The 20,813-nt window shown below is 39.9% G+C and overlaps 1 protein-coding gene across 3 annotated transcripts in view; it reads right to left on the bottom strand.

Annotated features, from left to right (window-relative positions):
* LOC105484587 (ring finger protein 2) overlaps window positions 1-20,540 on the bottom strand; it is a 55,261-nt gene extending 34,721 nt beyond the window's left edge. Inside the window, exon 1 of one of the 3 annotated variants that reach the window (XM_011746368.3) lies at window positions 20,369-20,540. Coding sequence is in view for 2 of the 3 variants with exons in the window: in XM_024793706.2 (XP_024649474.1) it covers window positions 10,733-10,796 (64 nt within the window). In the remaining variant the exon portion in view is untranslated. Of the gene's footprint in view, window positions 1-10,732; window positions 11,120-20,368 lie in introns of those variants that run through there. The other 2 variants (XM_024793706.2, XM_071077152.1) reach the window with 2 other exon arrangements.
* Between the last annotated feature and the right edge of the window lie 273 nt (window positions 20,541-20,813).

Below are 20,813 nucleotides of genomic sequence, written 5' to 3'. Positions count from 1 at the left end.
GTGTCCGGAGTTTATTCCTTCCAGTGGGTTCTTAGTCTCGCTGACTTCAAGAATGAAGCCGTAGACCTTCGCGGTGAGCGTTACAGCTCTTAAAGATGGTGTGTCCAGAGTTTGTTCCTTCAGAGGTGTCTGGAGTTTCTTCCTTCTGGTGGGTTCGTGGTCTTGCTGATTTCAGGAGTGAAGCCAAGGACCTTCGCAGTGAGTGTTACAGCTCTTAAAGCCCTAACAGCTCTTACAGCGTCCCCAGTTGTTTGTCCCTCCCGGTGGGTTCATGGTCTCACTGACTTCAGGAATGAAGCCGCAGACCCTCAAGGTGAGTGTTACAGCTCATAAAGGTAGTAGTGCAGACCCAAAGAGTGAGCAGCAGCAAGATTCATTGTGAAGAGCAAACGAACAAAGCCTCCACAGCATGGAAGTGGACCCAAGCAAGTTGCTGCTGCTAGCTTGGGTGGCCAGCTTTTATTCCCTTATTTGGCCCTGCCCACATTCTGCTAATTGGCCCATTTTCCAGAGAGTCAATTGGTCCATTTTTACAGAGTGCTGATTGGTGCATTTACAATCCTTTAGCTAGACACAGAGCACTGATTGGTGCATTTTTAGAGTACAGACTGGTGCATTTACAATCCTTTACTAGACACAGAGCACTGATTGGTGCGTTTTTGCAGAGTGCTTACTGGTGGGTTTACAATCCTTTAGCTAGAAATAGAGGGCTGATTGGTGCATTTACAATCCTTTAGCTAGACACAGAAGGCTGATTGGTGCGTTTTTACAGAGTGCTGATTGGTGCCTTTACAATCCTCTAGCTAGACACACAGCACTGATTGGTACTTTTTACAGAGTGCTGATTGATGCATTTTACAATCCTTTAGCTAGACAGAAAAGCTCCCCAAGTCCCCACCTGACCCAGAAGTCCAGCTGGCTTCACCTCTCAACATGATCTTATATGCACAAAGCCCTAAAGACTCCACACATACACACAAAACTTTAAAACGGTGAATAAATGAAATTAGCAAAGTTGCAAGAAAAAAAAAAACAATTTCATTCATATATACTAACAATGAACAATCTGAAAAGGAAATTTTAAAAATTCCATATACAATAACATAAAACAATAATACTTAGGAATAAACTTAGCCAAGGAGGCAAAAGACTTGTATCCTGAAAATTATAAAACATTCTGAAAGACATCAGACATAAATAAATGGAAAGACATCCCATGTTCATGGATTTGAAGACAAAATATTGTTAAGATAACAATAAAGATGCTCCTTGACCTACAATGGGGTTACATCCCAATAAACTTATCATAAATTGAAAACAAGTCTAAAGTGAAACCATAGTAAGTTGAAAATATAAGCTTAAAGTGTTTTCAACTTTCAATGTTTTCAATTTAAGATGGGTTATCCAGATGTAGCCCCATCACAAGTCAAGAAGCATGCTGAATGCATATTGCTTTTGTACCACTGTAAAGTTGAAAAATCCTAAGTCGAACCACTGTAAATTGGGGACCGTCTGGACTATCCAAAGCATTACCAAAAAAATCAAACTATGAAATCCTGTCAGTGTTGAAATAAAGTACCTATTCAGTAGGATTCTGTGAAGAATATACAATAGCTATTGTTATTGGTGCAATAAGACTAGCTATCCTATCCCATCCAACCTACATTGCTAAGAAAAAAGTAGAAATTGAAGATTGTTCCTGAGGTAATAAACATTAATCATAACTTACTACAGAGAAGCTTATTTAGGGCTAGAATATGATATAAATTTAAGACAGATTAAAATATTCAATTTGTTAATTTTAAATGCCCTTCTGAATTAAGTCTCTAACTATGGCACTGTGAATAATAGATCCCTCAAAGGTATCCACGTCCTAATCCCCAGAATTTGTGCATGTTAACCTTACATGGCAAAATGGACTTTGCCAATACGATTAAATTACAGCTCTTAAAATGGGGAGATTATCCGGGATTATCCAGGTTTGGCCCAATGTAACGGCAAAGGTCCTTAAGAGGCAGACAAAGCGATGTGATGTGAGAAGCAGAGTCAAAGAAGCTGTTATGAAGGAGGCCAGTGCAGTAGTCCAAGAGAGCAATCTAAGACACTGGGAAGCTGGCCTGAAGATGGAAGAAGGGGCTGCAAATTAAAGAATGCAGATAACCTCAAGAAGTTAGAAAATGAAAGAAAATGAATTATTCCCTAGAGATTCCAGAAAGGTCACAGACCTTCCAACACCTTGATTTCAATCACGTAAGACTCATTTTGGACTTCTTACTGCCAGAACTGTAAAATAATAAGTTCATGTTGTTTCAAATCACCACATTTTGGTAATTTGTTACAGCAACTATATGAAGCTAATACACCAGTTGAACCCTAATTATCAGGAGAAAATGGTAAGAGTGGGAGAAGCTGACAAAAAATGCGAACTTCAGTTTATTTGCTCAATAGTCTTATCTTCTACCAAAAGAAAACCAAATGCACCCACAGGAAAAGTCTTCCTTTAAAGAAGTAGTTCTCAAACCTGGCTATATATAAGGAATCATTTTTCATCTGGAGGGCTTTTAAACAGTTGTGATACCAAGGTTGCATTTCAGACTCACTGAATCAGTATCTTTACCCCTCATCCACCCCCAGTTTAAAAGCCAGTCAAATGGTTTTTATGTGCAGCCAGTTTTGAGAATCACTATTCTATGCATTCTGTGTAAAAAATTACTGTTTCAGTGATCTAAGAAACATCTGCCATTTCCAAATGGTACTTCCCCAAATAAAGACACTGCTCAGAATTCACTCATTTACAGTTACTGGTTTGGTATATATTTTGCTAACTTTAACAATAAGAAGTTACCTTTGGCAAAAAGTTGCCTGGGACAAATTTCTAGAAGTGGAATTACTGGACCAAAGGGCAAGGAAATTTTTTTATTCTGATAAATACTGTCAAATCATTATACCAATTTACATTTCTACCAATTAGGGAAAAACAGTGGTTTTTTTAAAACACCCTGTCCAATCTGATAAGTGGGAGGGAAATGATACTTCTTTGTTGCTTTAATTGGCAAGCCTCAATCATGAGATAAACAGAATCTCTTTTCACAGTTTTATTGGCCTTTTTTTTTTTTTTTTTTGGTCTACCAATTATTTATATCCATTTCTGTTCTTTTTTAAGTTAACATGTAATAACTCCTTCTTTTAAGGAAATCGACCTTTTGCCTGTCATGAGTGTTAACTTTCCCCATTTTGCTGCTTTGTCTTTTGACATCTTCAGTACACAACTTTTATCTTTTATATATTTTTAGTGTACTTTTCTTCTATGGCATTTTCGGAAACCATACTCTAAAATTGTAAAAAACAACCACCTATACTTTCTTGTAATTTTTTTTATATTTAAAGAGGCTAGGATCTAGCTACTCCATTCCATGCAATGGGCAAGTTTCCCAACATCATTATTGTTTAGTTCTCTCTTCTCCACTGATAAAGTTAGCATGCTCTTCTAACTCATGACAAAGATGGTGAAAGAGTGAGAAATATGTGTATATGTGAATATATACACATATATCTTATGTATATATAATATGCATGTGTGTATATCCGAAAATTGTAAAAGATAAGCTTAACACTATAACTTCCTACACTGTCAACAATAAATAATTGCCTGATTCAGGTATACAGAGTATATAAATTCCTTAATAAGGTTACAAAATAGGAATGTAGGCAATGAGACACAGCTGCCTTTGAAAAAGCAACACAACTGTCACAAAGCTACCTGCCTCTTTCTTCCTCAAAAACAGTTAAAAGTTCTCCCTAGCAGTTTTCTTCCATGTTTGTACTCAGCCTTGTAAAATATTTGCTGCCACAAGGTGGAGACAACTTGATTACAGTAATACTGGTTACTGAAACAGGGGTAGGCACAAATTTTCTATTATACAAATACACTCCAATGGTAAAGAATCACTGCTTCTAGATTCTTGTGTGAACCACAGGGCTAGTCACTTACAGCTGGGGGTCCAGTTTCCTCACTTGTAAATTTAAACCTTTATGTTAAGTAGCATCAAGAGCTCTCTAAACTCTAATAATTATTCTGCGGATCAAAGCAGGCTAAATTAAATGTTTCTGACAGTGCACTGCCTAAAAACAGTCTCGTTCTCCTGAGCTAAGAAAATACTCTACCTTTAGCAATTTCTTTCAACTTGAATACTTTAGCCAACAACCAGTTGTTTCCTCCAATCTTCTATTTTCAAAGTCAAAAAGAGGCATATTGCATATTAAAATTCACGCATCTAGCCTACCCCAAGTCATACCTAAGGATTCCTGCCATTTTTTTTCCACACTGTCTTAAAGAGAATGGCTACTTCCATACTTCTCCACGTCCACCTGCCATAATTGCATATGTATTTGAAACAATAAGCTATCGATTTTCCTCTATACTGGTAGCCTTGGTGCTAAAGGCTGCCACATCTGGGGTTTTGTGATCTTGTGTGGTTTTTTGTTTGTTTGGCTGGTTTCTGCCTGAAATCAGAACCTTCCATTTCTGTTTCTTTTTTTTTTTTTTTTTTTCCTTTTAAGAGATAGGGTCTTGAGACCTCCTGGCTAACACGGTGAAACCCCATCACTACTAAAAATACAAAAAATTAGCCGGGCCTGGTAGTGGGCTCCTATAGTCCCAGCTACTCAGGAGGCTGAGGCAGGAAAACAGCATGAACCCGGGAGGTGAAGCTTGCAGTGAGCCGAGATCACGCCACTGCACTCCATCGAGCCTGGGTGACACAGCGAGATCCGTCTCAAAAAAAAAACAAAAAAAAGAGATAGGGTCTCACTCCAGCACCCAGACTGGAGTGCAGTGGCTCAGTGACTCATAGCTCACTGTAAACTCAAACTCCTGGGCTCAAGCGATCCTCCCATGTCAGCCTCCCAAGTAGCTAGGACTACAGACTCATCACCACGCTCAGCTACTTTTTTAACTTTTTGTAAAGATGGGATCTTGCTATGTTGCCCAGGCTGGTACTGAACTCCTGGCCTCAAGTGATCCTCCCACCTCAGCCTCCCAAAGCACTGAGATTACAGATGTGGGCGACCTTGCCCAGACTGTTTCCTCAATTCTTAACGGTCTGTCCCTCTGACAAGACATGTTCCTTATACCGGTACTCATTCCTCCTGGTTCTCATCTGCCAGGCTAGATTTTTTCATTTTCTCTAAGGATGTTTCAACCTCTGCTTGCCAAAGGAGTTTCCAGTCTACTGATTCATCCAATTTATTTGAATCTAGTGACCCATTAGTCATCTAAACCTCAGACTTTGGCATAACCCAGGCTTTCAGTCCTGAACACATACCAACTCTATTCCACAAATTCATCACATTCTTAAAAAGGACTACCTTTAATTCTCCGAGTGCCCTTAGACCAAGAAAACCAAAGGATGTCAATAATTTCCTAAGCAGAACAGAAAAATTTTAAGTCCTTAAGTGAGCAAGGAAACTATCAACTTCAGTTCATATTCCTACCCAGATAATAGGAACCTCTAAACAAGGGAGTATACTGATATGGTGGCAGTATCCAGGTTACTACTGACTGTTGACTGCCACTCTATGCTGACACCACATATGATTGGCCCCAATAAATAAATCTGTAGACTTAATGACACAGATCAGTTACCTGTATCTTTGTGATGGATATGTGAAACACAACTAAGGCATAAAGCAAAGCTAAAAGATTTACATAAATTTGAATTAAAGACAAAACAAAAAGAGAAGTCTAACTATTGACTCTTAGTCCAGGCCTCATATGCCATAGCATAAGTCAGCAGCTTCTGAAAAGTGGTATATTTCAAGATTGTTATCCTTTCCTGGGTAGATAAATGTTCATTAAGTGCCAATGTTAGCTTTAGCAAGTAGCAACGCAAGAAGTCACAGTAACATTCCCTTGTGTCACTGGAAATATACTAACAAATTCTACTTTTCTGGGAAGGCCACAATCTAATGGCAAACTAAATTTGTGGTCAGGTAGAGACCTAAGAAAATAATCAGATTCAGAAAGACAATAAAGAGAAAAGCTGAAGGCTAATACCTCTATACTCTTCTAATAGGAACTGGAATAACCCATTCAAAAACCAGCTAAGGAATTCATTTCTAGAGATAAAAATATAATTTTCATATTATTTGACCAAGTAATCCCAGTTGTGGAAAACAATGCTATTAATGTGCTTAATGGTCTCACAGTAAATGTCAGAGGCAAGACTCAAACCCAGGTCTGTTTGAGTGAGAAGGCCATACACTTAGCCACCAACCAAACATATTATTTATTACTACTGCTACTACAACAATAAAGCCACTAATATGAAGATGTCTGCTGCAATCAGGACATTTTTCCAGTCGTTCAATATAACAATACCATATGTAACGACTGAAGTATTTGTAAGGTAATGTGACTAGAGATAACACTAATTTGCATCAGCGCTACAAGGACAGCTACGTAAGTTATGTTCTAGAAGGTAATATGGGCTTGGTACTTTTTTCCCTCAATTTTTCAACTCCCATTATTATTGTTACCATATTACAATAAGGCACAGATTTTTTTTTAGCAGTTTTAAAGCAAAAATAGCCAAGAACAGATAAGCAAAGAATGTGGTTCCCATGTCCCCTGTCACATAGGTAGATTTTCTTTTGCAGAAAAAGGAAAAAAAAACACTATTATGGAGTAGCAGCCAGGCTGGGATTCAGGAGACTTCTATTCTCATTTTTCATTCTTGAAACAATTCCAAAAGGTAAACTAATTTAATCTCTCTCTTCTCTTCTGGCGTTGTCTCCAGATTTCTGCAACTTGCAACAAAAAAGCTTAATCCTGGCAGAAGTAGCTCCAGAGGTTTCAAAGGCTGAAAGAAAGCCAGGGACCAGGAAGAGGAAGCTAGAACAAGAAACCAGAAACTACTATAAGTTTTATAGTCTGATAAATCTAAAATTAGCATAATATTTAGGTTCACAAAAGCAGCAAAAGTATGGCACACTTCATATATACTGGAAATCAACATGACTTTAACCAAGTCAATATACAGACCTAAACCTCTTTATCCATAAAATGAGCATGTTTTAGGTGATATCTAAAAAAATCTACTGCTCTGGAAATAATGCAAAGAGCTCCAAACAACAAAAATACATATACTGAAATGCCCATTAGGGCAAAGCTACTTATAAACAACTAGACTTTGATAATCTTAACGTGAGTTCTTCAAATAATCAATATTAAAAAGAGAAAACCATTACACAATAAACAAAAACTTAAGAAGTTAAAGTAGCAAAATCCATTCTCTCAAAAACAAAACTCATTCCACATTACTTAACAATAAAGAGGAAGGAAAACTAACATTAATTCAAGACAACAGATGCCGTTTCAAATACTTTTTACAGTTTTCCCTCTACCTCTACTTTTAACAAAATTCCTGTAATCCATGGTTTTTAACTGTTCTGGGTCTACATTCCCCTTAAGAATCTGATGAAAGTAAGGAACTCTCACCTCTGGGAGAAAAAAAGACATACAAAAACACATGCACACAAAATTACAGAGTACAGTTCTCCCTGAGTATCCATGGGGTTCTGAAGGTACTCACACACCACAGACACCAAAAGCCACAGATGCTCAAGTCCCTTACATAAAATGGGGTAATAGTTGCATAACCTACACACATCCTCCCATATTCTTTAAATCATCTCTAGATTACTTATAGTACCTAACACAATATAAATGCTATGTAACTAGTTGCTAGACTGCATTTTCAAAATTTCTATTACTATTATTATTTGACACGGGGTATCACTCTGTCACCAAAGCTGGAGTGCAGTGGTGCAATCAAGGCTCACTGCAGCCTCGACATTCCCAGGCTCTGGTGATGCTCCCACCTCAGCCTCCTGAGTAGCTGAGACTATAGGTGTGCACCACCAAGCCTGGCTAATTTTTGTAGTTTTTGTAAAGACAGGGTCTCACCATGTTGCCAAGTCTGGTCTCAAACATCTGGGCTCAAGTGATCCATCCATCTAAGTGCTGGGATTACAGGCACAAGCTACTGCACCTGGCCAAAAATTTGTATTATTTTTAAACTGTTGCACTCTTACTTTTTATTTTGTGTGTGTGTGTTTTTTTTTCCTCGAGAGTATTTTTCCATCTGCAGTTTGTTGAATCCAAGGACACAAAACCGTGGATACAGAGGGATGACTGTATTCGTGGATCCTTAGAGACACCTGGACTGAAGGTCAAGAACATATGCTCTGCACTACCTAAAAAAGAATTCTCAAGCCTACATGGGGAAACAGGCTATCTTCTTTCATTCCCTCTTTGTTTTCTTCAACTCTACTGCACAACAAGCTACTGCCATCAAAGACAGTCACAGATTCATTCTTGGAAAGGTAACCTTACAGAGACAACAAGTACTGCTTTACTTCCATCCCACTGCCACATGAATAATAGATGACCTTATCATCAACATAAACATAAATACAAATCTTAAAAAGCCTTATAAACCAACCACAAGGAAATGATTAAATACACTATGGTTCATAAACCTGAAATATTAATCATTAAAAACGTTAATAAACTAGCTATGGCACAGAAAATGTGAATGATATTTAGGTTTTTTTTTTTTTTTTTTTTGAGACAGGGTTGCCCAGGCTAAAGTGAAACAGTGTGATCATGGCTCACTGCAGCCTCGAACTCCTGGGTTCAAGCAATCCTCCCACATCAGCCTGCATAGTAAGTGGGACTACAGGTGTGCACCACCACACCATGCTAATTTTGTTTATTTTTCTTTTTCATAGAGACAGGGTTTCATTATGTTGCCCAGGTTGGTCTTGAACTCCTAGTCTCAAGTGATCCTCCTGCTTCTGCCTCCCAAAGTGTTGGATTACAGGCATGAGCCACTGCACCCAGCCCAGATTTTAAAACATACATAAATTTATATCTACATATAAAATACAGTTAAAACTATGTTTTAAACAAAATCAAACCAAAATCTAAAATTTATTTCCAAATGTAAATTGAGCAAAATGTGTGATTAAGTACCAACAGCATTTTTTCCTACTTCTCCAAATTTCCTAAATTTAAAAAATAAATTTTAAAAATGAAAAAAGCAACAACTGAATGCTATAACATTTTATTCAAAGACAATTTAAGTAATAATTTATGGATTTCCCCCCATTCTTAGCTCTTAAACTACTTCCAAAAGGACTAAGTATTGAACATAGGGATTAAAAATAAAAACAATCCATTTAAGAAATGAATGATAGGCCAGGTGCAGTGGCTCACGCCTGTAATCCCAGCACTTTGGGAGGCCAAGGAGGCAGGATCACTTGAGGCCAGGAGTTTGAGACCAGCCTGGGCAACATAGCTAAACCGTCTCTACAAAAATAAAAAATAATAATAAAATAAATTAGCCAGGTGTGATGGTGGATGCCTATAGTTCCACCTACTCAGGAAGCTAAGTTGGGAGGATCTCCTGAGCCCAGGAGTTCAAGGTTGCAGTGACCTATGATCGTGCCACTGCACTCCAGTCTGGGCAACAGAGGGAGACCCTGTCTCTTAAAAAAATGAGAAAAGAAAAAGAAAAAAAAGAACGATGGATAACTTATCTTGTAAAATTTTTTTCTCACTGCACACCAATATTGTCTTAATTTTCCTAAATCAAGTATTCCAAAGATTACTCAAAAGCTTTCAGAACAAATTAAACTGACATTAATAATGTTATCTACATTATACACAACTATAATATTATCTTTTCCAGTAATGAAGAACTCTTCAAGTAATGGAGAACTCCCAAAAAAAAAATTTCAAGAGACTAACAAATTATCATAGAACAACCCAAACTGATAAATGGGATCTACATTTCAATGCAACTGTAACAATTCTAATAACATTAAGAACAAAGAAATTTAGTCTTACTATTCTAGATAGTACTTTAATATTTGAGAGCCTTTAAAAACCTACATTACAATTATATGAAGAAATGTTCCTAGAGGATAGCACCCCACAGCTATCTATATAAAAAGAAACCCACCTTGGCACTAATTCGAAGAGCCCTGTTTTCTTCACAAATATGCTAACTAAAAATTTTAAGATCAAGGACAAAAGGATAGGTTCATTAAAACTAAACAACAGATATAACTTCCAATCTTGCCAAGTATATTTTTAAAAGCAGAGATTTTCTGAATCTGATATAACCCTCATATAAAATGAAACTACAGGCTGGGCACGGTGGCTCACACCTAGTATAATTCCAGACTTTGGGAGACCGAGGCAGACGGATCACTTGAGTTCAGGAGTTCGAGTTCGAGACCAGCCTAGCCAACATGGTGAAACCTCATCTCTACCCAAAAAACAAAAATCAGCTGGGGGTGGTGGCGCTCGCCTGTAATCCCAGCTACTCAGGAGGCAGGAGAATCGCTTGAACCTGGGAGGCGCAGACTGCAGTGAGCTGAGATCACACCACTGCACTCCAGCCTGGGGAACAAAGCGAGACTCCATTTAAATTTAAAAACAAGGACAGACGAACAAAAAACTACAATAGTAATTTCCAGCCAAAATAAACGATACAGGTTTAGCACCCCAATAAGAAAATCTAAAACTTTTTGGACATGGACATGACGCTCAAAAAAGTCATGCTAAAAAGAAATGCTCATTGGAGCATTTCTGATTTCAGATTTTTGAATTAGGGATGCTGAACTGGTAAGTATAAATATTACAAAATCCGGAAAAATATACCTGAAATCCAAAATACTTCTGGTCCTATGGATCTTGGATAAGGGACACTCGATCTGTAGAGCATGCTTTCCCTACTCCCTCAGGCCCTAGTCATTTAAACAATCTGCAAAGTGACAGTTTTGTTCCTACAAGTGTAACGAAACTTTTGGGGTGTTCTCTCAAGATATAATCAACACATGTATCCCAGGTGAAAAGAAACAGCCGGGTGCATTGGCTCATGCCTGTAATCCTAGCACTCTGGAAGGCCGAGGCGGGCGGACTGCTTGTGCTGAGGAGTTCGAGACCAGCCTGGGCAACATGGAGAAACCCCGTCTCTACCAAAAATAGAAAAAAAATAGCCGGGCGTGGCGGCGTCCGCCTGTGGTCCCAGCTACTCAGGAGACTGAGGTGGGAAGATCGCTTGACCCCGGAAGGCGGAGGTTGCAGTGAGCTGAGATGGCGACACTGCATTCCAACCCCGGCGAAACAGACCCTGTCTTTAAAAAAAAAAAAAAAAAAAAAAAAAAAAAAAAAAATTAAAAACAAGAAAGAAAAAAAAAAAGAAACTGAGGCGGCATGTCAATCTTGAAAGACAATTATTTAGGAATTCAGGCCCTGCCTCTAGGGGCGTGTCCTCGGGGTCCTGGCGGCCGCCATTTTAGAGCTGAGGAACCCGCTCTCAGGAAGGGCACTCGTAATGGAGAAGAGCCAGCGTTCCGCCGGCCCGGAGGTGCCAGAGGCCTAGATGGGAGAGAAAGGCCTGCTTGCCAGCATGGCAAGGCCCATCTATCACCAGACGTGCCCCAGGACACAGAGCAGAGTGTCCAGCTTTGTCGCATTCTCTCCGGAGTCGCTTCTGATGCCAAATCACGGCTCTGCCACTTGCCGGTTATGTGAACAGTCCCGGAACTTAAGCCGCCATTTCCTTATCTGTAAACTGAGGGTCGGTTTTCCGCCATCAGATTAGCAAAAAGAAATAATAATATCCAGTTTGGTCCAAGGCATATTGAAACCCATTGTGTGCCGTAGCAGCTCTGCCAGGAGTGGATAATGAGGAAAACTTGGCATTACCTACAGAGATTTTTAAAGTATATATCGTTTTTCCCGGCAGTTTCACTTCTAGACACTAGTTATAGAGAAGTAAGTACACATATACAAAAAAAAGTCATTTCTGAAGATGTTTAATGCCATATTGTTTGCATGCTAGAGAAACACTGGGGGGAATGTAGATTAACAGGAAACTGGTTAAGTAAATGCTGCTACATCCAATCTGGGTTATTAACATCCATCCAAGAATGAGCTACATCTAGGTATTTTTGTTTGTTTGTTTTTTAATATGAGACATTAAGTTTAAAAAGGAGAACATTACGTATTATATAATCTTACTCAAACACAGGCACACAAGACCTAATACTAGTTAATGTCACGTGCACTATTCCTTTTAGATATTTTGGAGCCTATTATGTACCACACATTGTTTTGGATATTGGAAAATCAACAGTAATTAAAATCCCAGCCTTCCAGTAATGGGAGACCAAAAGAAAATGCAAATAATAAAATTCAGGCTGGATGTGGTGGCCAAAGCCTGTAATCCCAGAACTTTGAGAGGCCATAGTGGGAGGACTGCTTGAGACCAGGAGTCCAAGACCAGCCTAGGCAACATGAGACCCCCATCTCTGAAAAAAGAAAGAAAATAAGAAAATTAGTGTGCACACTGGCACACTCCTATAATCTCAGCTACAAAGGCGGCTGAGGTGGGAGGATCACTTGAGCCCAAGAGTTGGAGACTGCAGTGAGCTATGACTGCCTCACTGCACTCCAGCCTGGGCAACATAGCAAGATCCTGTCTCTTAAAAAAGAAAAGAAAAAGGAAGATGAAGCAAAATGAGAAAATAATGACAGGAGTATGTAGATCAACATAAAAATAAATGTAGGGGAAAAACTAGAAGGCACGGAATGTAGGGAGACTATGAAGGGGATCTTTTTTTATGGAAATAACAATAATACCTACCTTAATAAAGGATTAAATGAGATAAAACCTGGAGAGTTCCTAGCGCAGAGCCTGGTGTTTGAGACTTCAGTGTCTAGAGTCTGACTTGCCTAGGTTCAAATGTGGACTCTGTCATTTCCTATGTCTTGGAGACTTCATTTAAACTTCTCAATTCCTCAGTTTCCTTGTCTATAATGGAAATGTGATGTCATACCACCTCTTAAGAGTTGTAAGGATTTAGTAATTTTTAGATGTAAAGTACCTGGAACAGTGCCTGGCTCATACTAAGCATTGTAGGTGTAGTATCTCTTATTATCATCACCATCTCTTATTATCATTATCATTACTTGAGGCAGAGCTTTGAAGCCATACTTGCTGACCCTCAGGTAGTTCGTTCCTTCAGCATCCCCAGCTGATATTTGCCCAGCACTTCACGGCTTAAAAATTCAAGGAGTCTATGCCTCATTCAAACTTTTCAGCTCACCTAAAATGATAGCCACTTCATTTTTTAAAAATCTTACCGGGGTGAAACGAACCATTTTAAATTGAACATTTAGTGGCATTTAGTGCATTCACAGTCTTGTGCAGCCACTAACCCTAATTCCAAAACATTTCCATTACTCCAAAGTAAAACTCCTTACCCATTAAGCAGTTTCATCCCCATCTCCCAAACCTCTGATGACCACCAAGCTATGGATTTTTCTACTGTGGATATTTCACAGAAATGGACTCATGTATTATGTGGCCTTTTGTGGTTTTCTTTCACTTGGCATATTTTCAAGGTTCATCCACACTGTAACATGTGTTAGTACTTTATTCCTTTTCATGGCTGAATAATATTCCACTGTAAGTTTATACCACATTTTGTTTATCCATTCATCTGTTGACAGACATTTCAGCTGTTTCAATTTTTGGGTATCATGAATAGTGGTGCTAGAAACCTGTGTGTTACATGCTGGATTGCCTATCCCCTACTTTGGGTACCTCTGGTTTGGTGGTAGGAGAGTTAAGAGTGGTAGGAGAGTTAAGAGTGGTGGGAGAGTTAAGAGTGCTGCAGTTATTAGGAAAGGTCTCCAAAAGGAACAAGAGGAAGGAATCAGTCTGAAATGGTCTGAAGGAAGAACAGATATTCCATGATGTCAGATCAAACAGAGGAGGAAAATAATGGGGGGTGTCACAGGTGAGGGAAAAGGATCAGCAGGGGAAGGCTAACACTGAAACTTTCCTGGGTAATAGAATGTTCTTCTTAATTTGAGATGTGCTTACATGGGTGCATGCATATATATTTATATATATATGTTAAAATGTATGTATGTATGTAAAAGTTGTATTTGTATTTATACATATATACGTATTTATAATATACATCTATACATGTTTATAATATGTATATACATATATACATAAAATGTGTATATATGTAAAAATTGGTGTGTATTTTTGTACACAGTTATACCTCAATAAAAAATTTTGAAAGATGAAAAAAAAAAAAACATTATTTAAGGGGGGGGATGCTACACTATCAACCAGATTTGTGACAAGTAGGGTTATAGGACATCCACAACTCCTCTCACACCCCATTACCACCCTAAACACTTTTTTAAATATAGAAACTCAACAACTTGAAAGTAGACACAAAACCATCCCCAAGATCCAAGCCAGGGACCAATGGACCTCACTCTCACTTTTTCTTTCTTCACATACACCCCTTACATTTACAACGTGCTTTACTCTTTACAAAGACCCCTTTACCTACATTACCTCTTGTATCTTTTCAAATAATCTGTAAGGTCAGTGAGGGTGATATTTTTAAATTTTTTTTTTTTTTTTGACAAAAGAAAATAGGCTCAGGCCAAGAATCTTGCTAGTGGTGGAATCAGACCTAGAAACCAAGTCTCCTGCATTCAATTCTGCAACTCCTTCTACTATACACAATACTACCCCTTCTGTAATATAGTAAAGCCTTCTAGAAAACATTTGGCTGGGTTCCAAGACAGCTGTCCCAGACTGAATAAGACTCTATATAGCAAACAGTGTAAATAGTGAGGGTTTAATGCAATTACTGGCATGGAGGCATACATCTTTTTTTTTAAGTGAAGAATTAGTTGGTTTTAAAGTAAATCAACATGGTGTGTGAATGGTGGGGGAAACAAGCAGAACGTTCTTCTAAAAAGAAGTCAAAATGAAGTACTGTTGATGTGCACATTTCGCAATAGCGAATAGAATAGAGGTAGTGGTCATCAATATAGGAAGGAGGAAAAAAAAGACAACAAAGAGTGGACAATTAAGAAACTACATAATGTTTTATTTTTGGGAACTGAAATGAGGAATTTCTCCCAACCCCACACCAAAATAACTTGAGATTGAGAACACTAGTTTATAAAATACCAAGAAGTAGGAGAGAATTTTATTTAGCCATCAAAAGGAATGCCTGTCAAAACTGCTGGCTCTGAAAGATAGGGGATCAGAAATCCAAAGCCCCATTTTTAGATCACCTATTGGTGCTATGCAGTTTAAATTAGCTGATTATTTTATCCTTTCAATTTTTCTATCTGTAAAATCAAGTAACACTTTACCCAAACTATTTTCTAATGACCTTGGAAGGAAGAAATGATGTCTAGAAAGGTAATGATCAATATTTTACTTCCATCAGCCACTGAAAAAAGTATTTCTCAAGCATCTACGTGCACAGTACTAAGCTAAAAGTGCAAAGAAAGCACTGGTCTTTATAATCTAGATGAATAAAGCACAGAGAAATACAAAATAATAATTATGTGACAAAATTGAGATATCTCAGAGAAAAAGTTTTCACAGGAGCTGGGTTGAACACAGCAGTCAGAAAGAATGAAATTGCATTTAATCAGGATAGAAGACAAAAAGAGTAGTTATAAAGTTTAGGTAGGCAGAGAAGAGGCAAGTTGGTTGCTATGTCCTTTGGGCTCCCAAAACACAGCACTCATTTGTTACTGCACTGAAAACACTGTACAGTAGTTTATTTGTTGTTGCCACTTAAACTATAAATTCCTCAAGGACAAAGACCTTGTTTGATTCATTTTTCTATTCCTCATCCCTTGCATAGGGTCTGGCATACAGAAGATAAATATTTTTTGAAAGGCAATGTTAACACAGATGTCCCTATTTAAATTACTACATCTTAACCTACACTATTTGTCCACATCATTTACTTATTTATTGTCTCTCAACTCCAAAACTACCCTCCCAGGCTCTATGTTGTTATGGCTGAGACTGCAACCATGTTTCACCAACTCCTTTGCCAGCTGGGATCTCATTAGGCTTTGCCAATAGCAGTAGTAAGTGAAGACTGGAACACAGGAAGATGGGAGAAGGGACAACCTTCCAGTTCCTGTCAGTAGCAACTGCAGTCCCTGACCCTGGCAGTTAGCAAATGGTTCCAGTCTCCAGGTTTTTGTGGTTCTCCCAGAACCAGCAGTAACACATGCCTTTATAAGTACTAGCAGCAACTGCACAATGCTGACCTACTCAAAAGTCCACCACCGGGTCCATAGAACCTCTTCTCTGAGCTCTTAGGTTCTGATTACTGTAATGTTCCCCCCTCCCCCGCTTTTGTTTTTTTTTTTTTTTTTACATTCATCTAACCAACTCCCTATATTAAATCCTTTCTGTTGAAATTCCTACTTAAGTCGCCATTTCCTCTATTGTACCCTAGTATATTGTAAAACACAATAATTCTAACTGCTCTCAGAAAACTTGCTGCTTCACTGAAGGGAAAGTAAACAAAATCTGGGTTATTTTATAAAAACTATTTCATAGAGGATAACTTGAAACACTCTAAATTTGCTTCTGTTAAGCTGCAGCATAAAAATCACTTTTTGTGATTTAAACTACTACACTGTTTAAATGAGAGAGAAAATGAGAAATAATTTTAAAAGTGCAAGTTATTCCAAACAGATGCACTCACCTCTGTTAATATAGTACATATCCTAGAAATAATGTGAAATGATAAAATTGTTCTGCTATTCCCCAGTGGTCCCAGTTCGCACATCCTCTGATACTGTGGCATGAGATCCTGATTTTTTTTTTTGAGGCGGAGTCTCGCTCTGTCACCCAGGTTGGAGTGCAGTGGCATGATCTCAGCTCACTGCAACCTCCATCTCCTGGGTTCAAGCGATTCTCCTGCCTCAGCCTCCTGAGTAGCTGGGATTACAGGCACATGCCACTATGCCTGGCTAATTTTTGTATTTTTAGTAGAGACAGGGTTTCACAAAGTTGGTCAGGCTGGTCTCGAACACACTGACCTCGTGATCCACCTACTTAGGCCTCCCAAGGGATCCAGATTCTTAGATTTAAAGGCACTCCCCTTCGAACGCTCCTCCCCCATCCCACCCCCCCCACCCCCACCCCAAATGCAAGGTCCCTAAATGCAAGCTAACTACTTCACGCAGTGCTCAAAGAAACAGTAATCTGCTCCAACACCAAAGCTTAGCTGAACTTATTGGTATGTTGTTGTGCCTTCCTGAGGGATTTTCAAGCACGATTTTTTTTTTTTTTTTTTACTAAATGTGATTTTCGTTCTATGCATCGACTTTAGAATCTAACCTTTTCATACAACTCCACTCTATAGCATAGAAAAAAAAGAAATCCCCCTTGCAGAAGAGGCCATAAGTAACGTATCTTTTAAAAACAAATGACCAAAATGCTTACGTTTTTCATTTGGCTCGTTACTTCACTTAATAGTATGCCCTCATTAGCAAATTTAACCCAAGGTTAATTTCAAAAATAACTTCACCATTGTACTTAATACAGATAAACTGATTTTTTAAAATTATGATAAATGGCAAACAGGTTAATTCTCAAAATGAAATGGGAGAAGGTAAACTTAAGCAACAGAAATCTTAGAATTTTTAGCAATGTCTATAGCTCCTGAGCATCCAACAAGATATATAACTAAGCCCAATCACACCACTCTGCCTCAGCTGCCTAAAAACCGTAAAGCAAAGGAGAATTAAGAACATGGCCAGTTCTACCGGAGTTGCTCCACACAACACAAAACTGCGTAATGGGTCACCAACGCTCTTAGCACCTATAGTCAGGGACTCATCACCTAGCTCCTACCTGGCAACACACTAACACTAGCTTCTACTTAAATGCCAAGAGTCTCATGACCACAGTCAAAATATTTATGTAAGACCAATCAAACTGCACTTCCCACAAGAAATACCAGAAGACCCAGTAGACACATTAGGCAGAAAGGGCAGAAGACCAGTGGGCAAACGGTCAGGATATGTGTACCTTTAAGGAATGGACTGTGTAAATGCTATAATACCACCTTTGTACCCCAAATTACATGGGCACCTACTCAGTATTAAACGTAAAGAAATAGTAAGTTGCTATGACAGCTAAGATGGCAAATAAATGACTCAATCAAATTAACCATTAATCAAATTAACCATTGTCTGATGACAATGTCTTCTACAGCGTGTGCAATAAATAACACGAATTAAAAATCAATTGTAGATCTGTGGGCAGAGTACATAATCTGATATTTTTCCTTTCTTAAAAGCTGCAAACTGTGATGCATTTTTAGTTTATCCAGAATTTAATAAATGAGTCATTACAAAACTATGAAGCGCTTTAAGTCATACTAGAAACACTGCCATAATTTTAATAAAGTGCGTTTTAATGTTAACTCATTTCTCTTGCTGGAAGAAATTATGCTTCTTTGCTAATGTATAGAAATGAAACTGTCACTGAAACATCTGGTTATATATTATTCATTGGGCATATATATCACCTTTACTCCAAAGTCTGCATAACATAAACACAAATCATGAATAAATCAGATCAGACACACAGACGTGACACCACAAACTGTAGGTCAGTAATAAAATTCCAAACATGTTTGCTGACCTGGTCTATATTTCTATCCATTCAAACCTGGGAGGTTCACACAGGCAGAGAAAAACTCCAGATTCCCAGTATTTTTAAAGTCTGCATGGTCTACATTATGTTAGTGATTGTAATTGGAAAATTTTCTATGCAACACACTTTACGATAACTAGCTTATTTTTCAAATATTCAAACGGATTGGCCTGACTCGGGCAGGTTTTTTCATAAATCTGCCTCTACTATAATTAACCTTAAATGTGGATGCCACAAGGATACCTGAGGGAAATAACTACAATCCTTACAAAAAGTGAGAGACCATATTCGCTGTGCTACTCCTAGAAAAAGGAGTCACATATAATAACTACCTATTATTTTACTAAAAAGTAGGTTAAGAGTACAATCAAGATTTTTAAACATACTTGTTGATTGTGAAAAGTAGAAATTTCAGGGGAAAAAGGGAATAACCAAGAGTCATATTGCTGCCATTTAAATACTTTATAAATCAAAGGATCAAATTTCACTATAAGAAGCAAACTCTCACACCAATCTAAGTTATTAAAATATTCAACAACTGCACTTAATGCAAAACAGACAGATTAGCTACCAATTAGTCTAAGTATTCCAACTGATCATCTTGGAACTACCAAAAGTAGATTATGTAATGCAAATCGCTCGTACATTCGTTTTAAACATATCCGCGGTTTAAAACCGTGAAACCATGCCTTAATTTTTTAAAATTAAAAAACAGCGTATTACTAAAATGCTGAATGCAAACCTATATCCTTTTCACGGCACCTCAAAGAAACCTGACATCTTCAAACCATTTTATAATGTAAAGTTACATTCTCTAAAACTTCCGACAGCCTCGGAAAAGATACCCAAAGGGGCTTCAAATAGATGGGTCTATAATTGGTCTTAGCGGGCAAATAACTGAAATAAACCTCCAAGTTTGAGATCAATTTTTACTAACACCATCTCTGAAAGCAAGAAGGCGACTTCTGCAGAAGGCAAACGATTCTGACTAGCAGGACGTGGGCTCCCGGCAACAGTGGGTACTAGGATCTCAGCAGGAACGACAGGGTTCAAAACGCGAAGCTTCCCGCAGAAACTAACCAAGACACCCCCTCCCCCCACGACTCCTCCTGGGTAAGCTCGCGGCTTTAGAAAGCAGCAACAGATACTCCAGAGCAGGAGGCGGCACTCCAGGAATGTGTGAAGCAGAAGGGGTCTCCCCGAGGAACCCCGACGTCGAGCAGCTCCTCTACACTGGAACCCCGACTCCGACCCCCCAAGAGGAAGGAGCGATATCTGCACAAAGTGCCCCTACCCCACCCCCACGATGCAGAGACACATCCCTGGCTGCGAGGGGGAAGCCCAGAGAAAAAACCCGCATTCCACTCCGTCCGCCTCCGGAGTAGGGCTGCAGAGAGGCTGGGGCCCCCGCCCCCGGAGGCCAGGGGGCCGCGCTACAGCTCCGGCCTCCGCGCGGAGGAAAGGGTAGCGAAAGGCTCGCGGCGAAGGAAGGAATCCCGGCGCTTCGCTGACTGGGTCCTCCGCAAACCAGCTCCCTTCCCTCCCACGACCCTCGAAGACACGGGAACAATAAGAAGCCGCTTCCCCCGCCGTCTCCGCCCCAAGAGCGGCCGGGGGCGGCGGCGGCGCCATGTCCCCTCACACCCCCGCGGACACACACCCCCCCTACTCCGCGGTCCCCGTCAGTCGCCTGCAACGCGGCCGAGCAGACGCGCGTCCCGGCCCGCCGCTTCCGCGCCCTTCGCCTCCCCGCCCGCCCCACTCACCGGCTCCTGCCCCAGCCTGGGGCTCCGCTGGCCGCGGCCGGAGCAAGACTCGGGTATCAGCTGCCGCGGCCGCCGGCGCCGCCGCACAATATGGCGAGCCTCGGCTTCCGCAATGGAGCTCGGGAAATACAACAGGGGCCGCTCAATATTCATGAGAGACTGAGGGGAAGCCGGCTCGGCCGGCGCTGCGGGGAGGGCGGGAAGGAGCGAGCGAGCGAGGGGCGGAGGCGCGGGACGAGGACGTGCACGGCGCGGGGAGGCCCGCGGCGCGAGGGGAGGGTGCGCCGCCGCGTGTTGGCCTGGAGAACCAAAGCCACCGCCCCGCCCTGGGCTGGCCAGCCACGCCCCCCCGGCGCCCACCGCGGCCCGACGCAGCCCCCAGGCAACGCCCGGGTGATGGCGCCTTCACCTCGTGCTTAACCTTTGCTTAGGTTCTTCTGCCCTG

This window comes from Macaca nemestrina, chromosome 1 (genome assembly GCF_043159975.1).
Source record: "Macaca nemestrina isolate mMacNem1 chromosome 1, mMacNem.hap1, whole genome shotgun sequence".
Classification (NCBI taxonomy): domain Eukaryota; kingdom Metazoa; phylum Chordata; class Mammalia; order Primates; family Cercopithecidae; genus Macaca; species Macaca nemestrina.
Note: the sequence above shows the minus strand (reverse complement) of the source record. Positions and strands in the feature narration are given on the sequence as shown.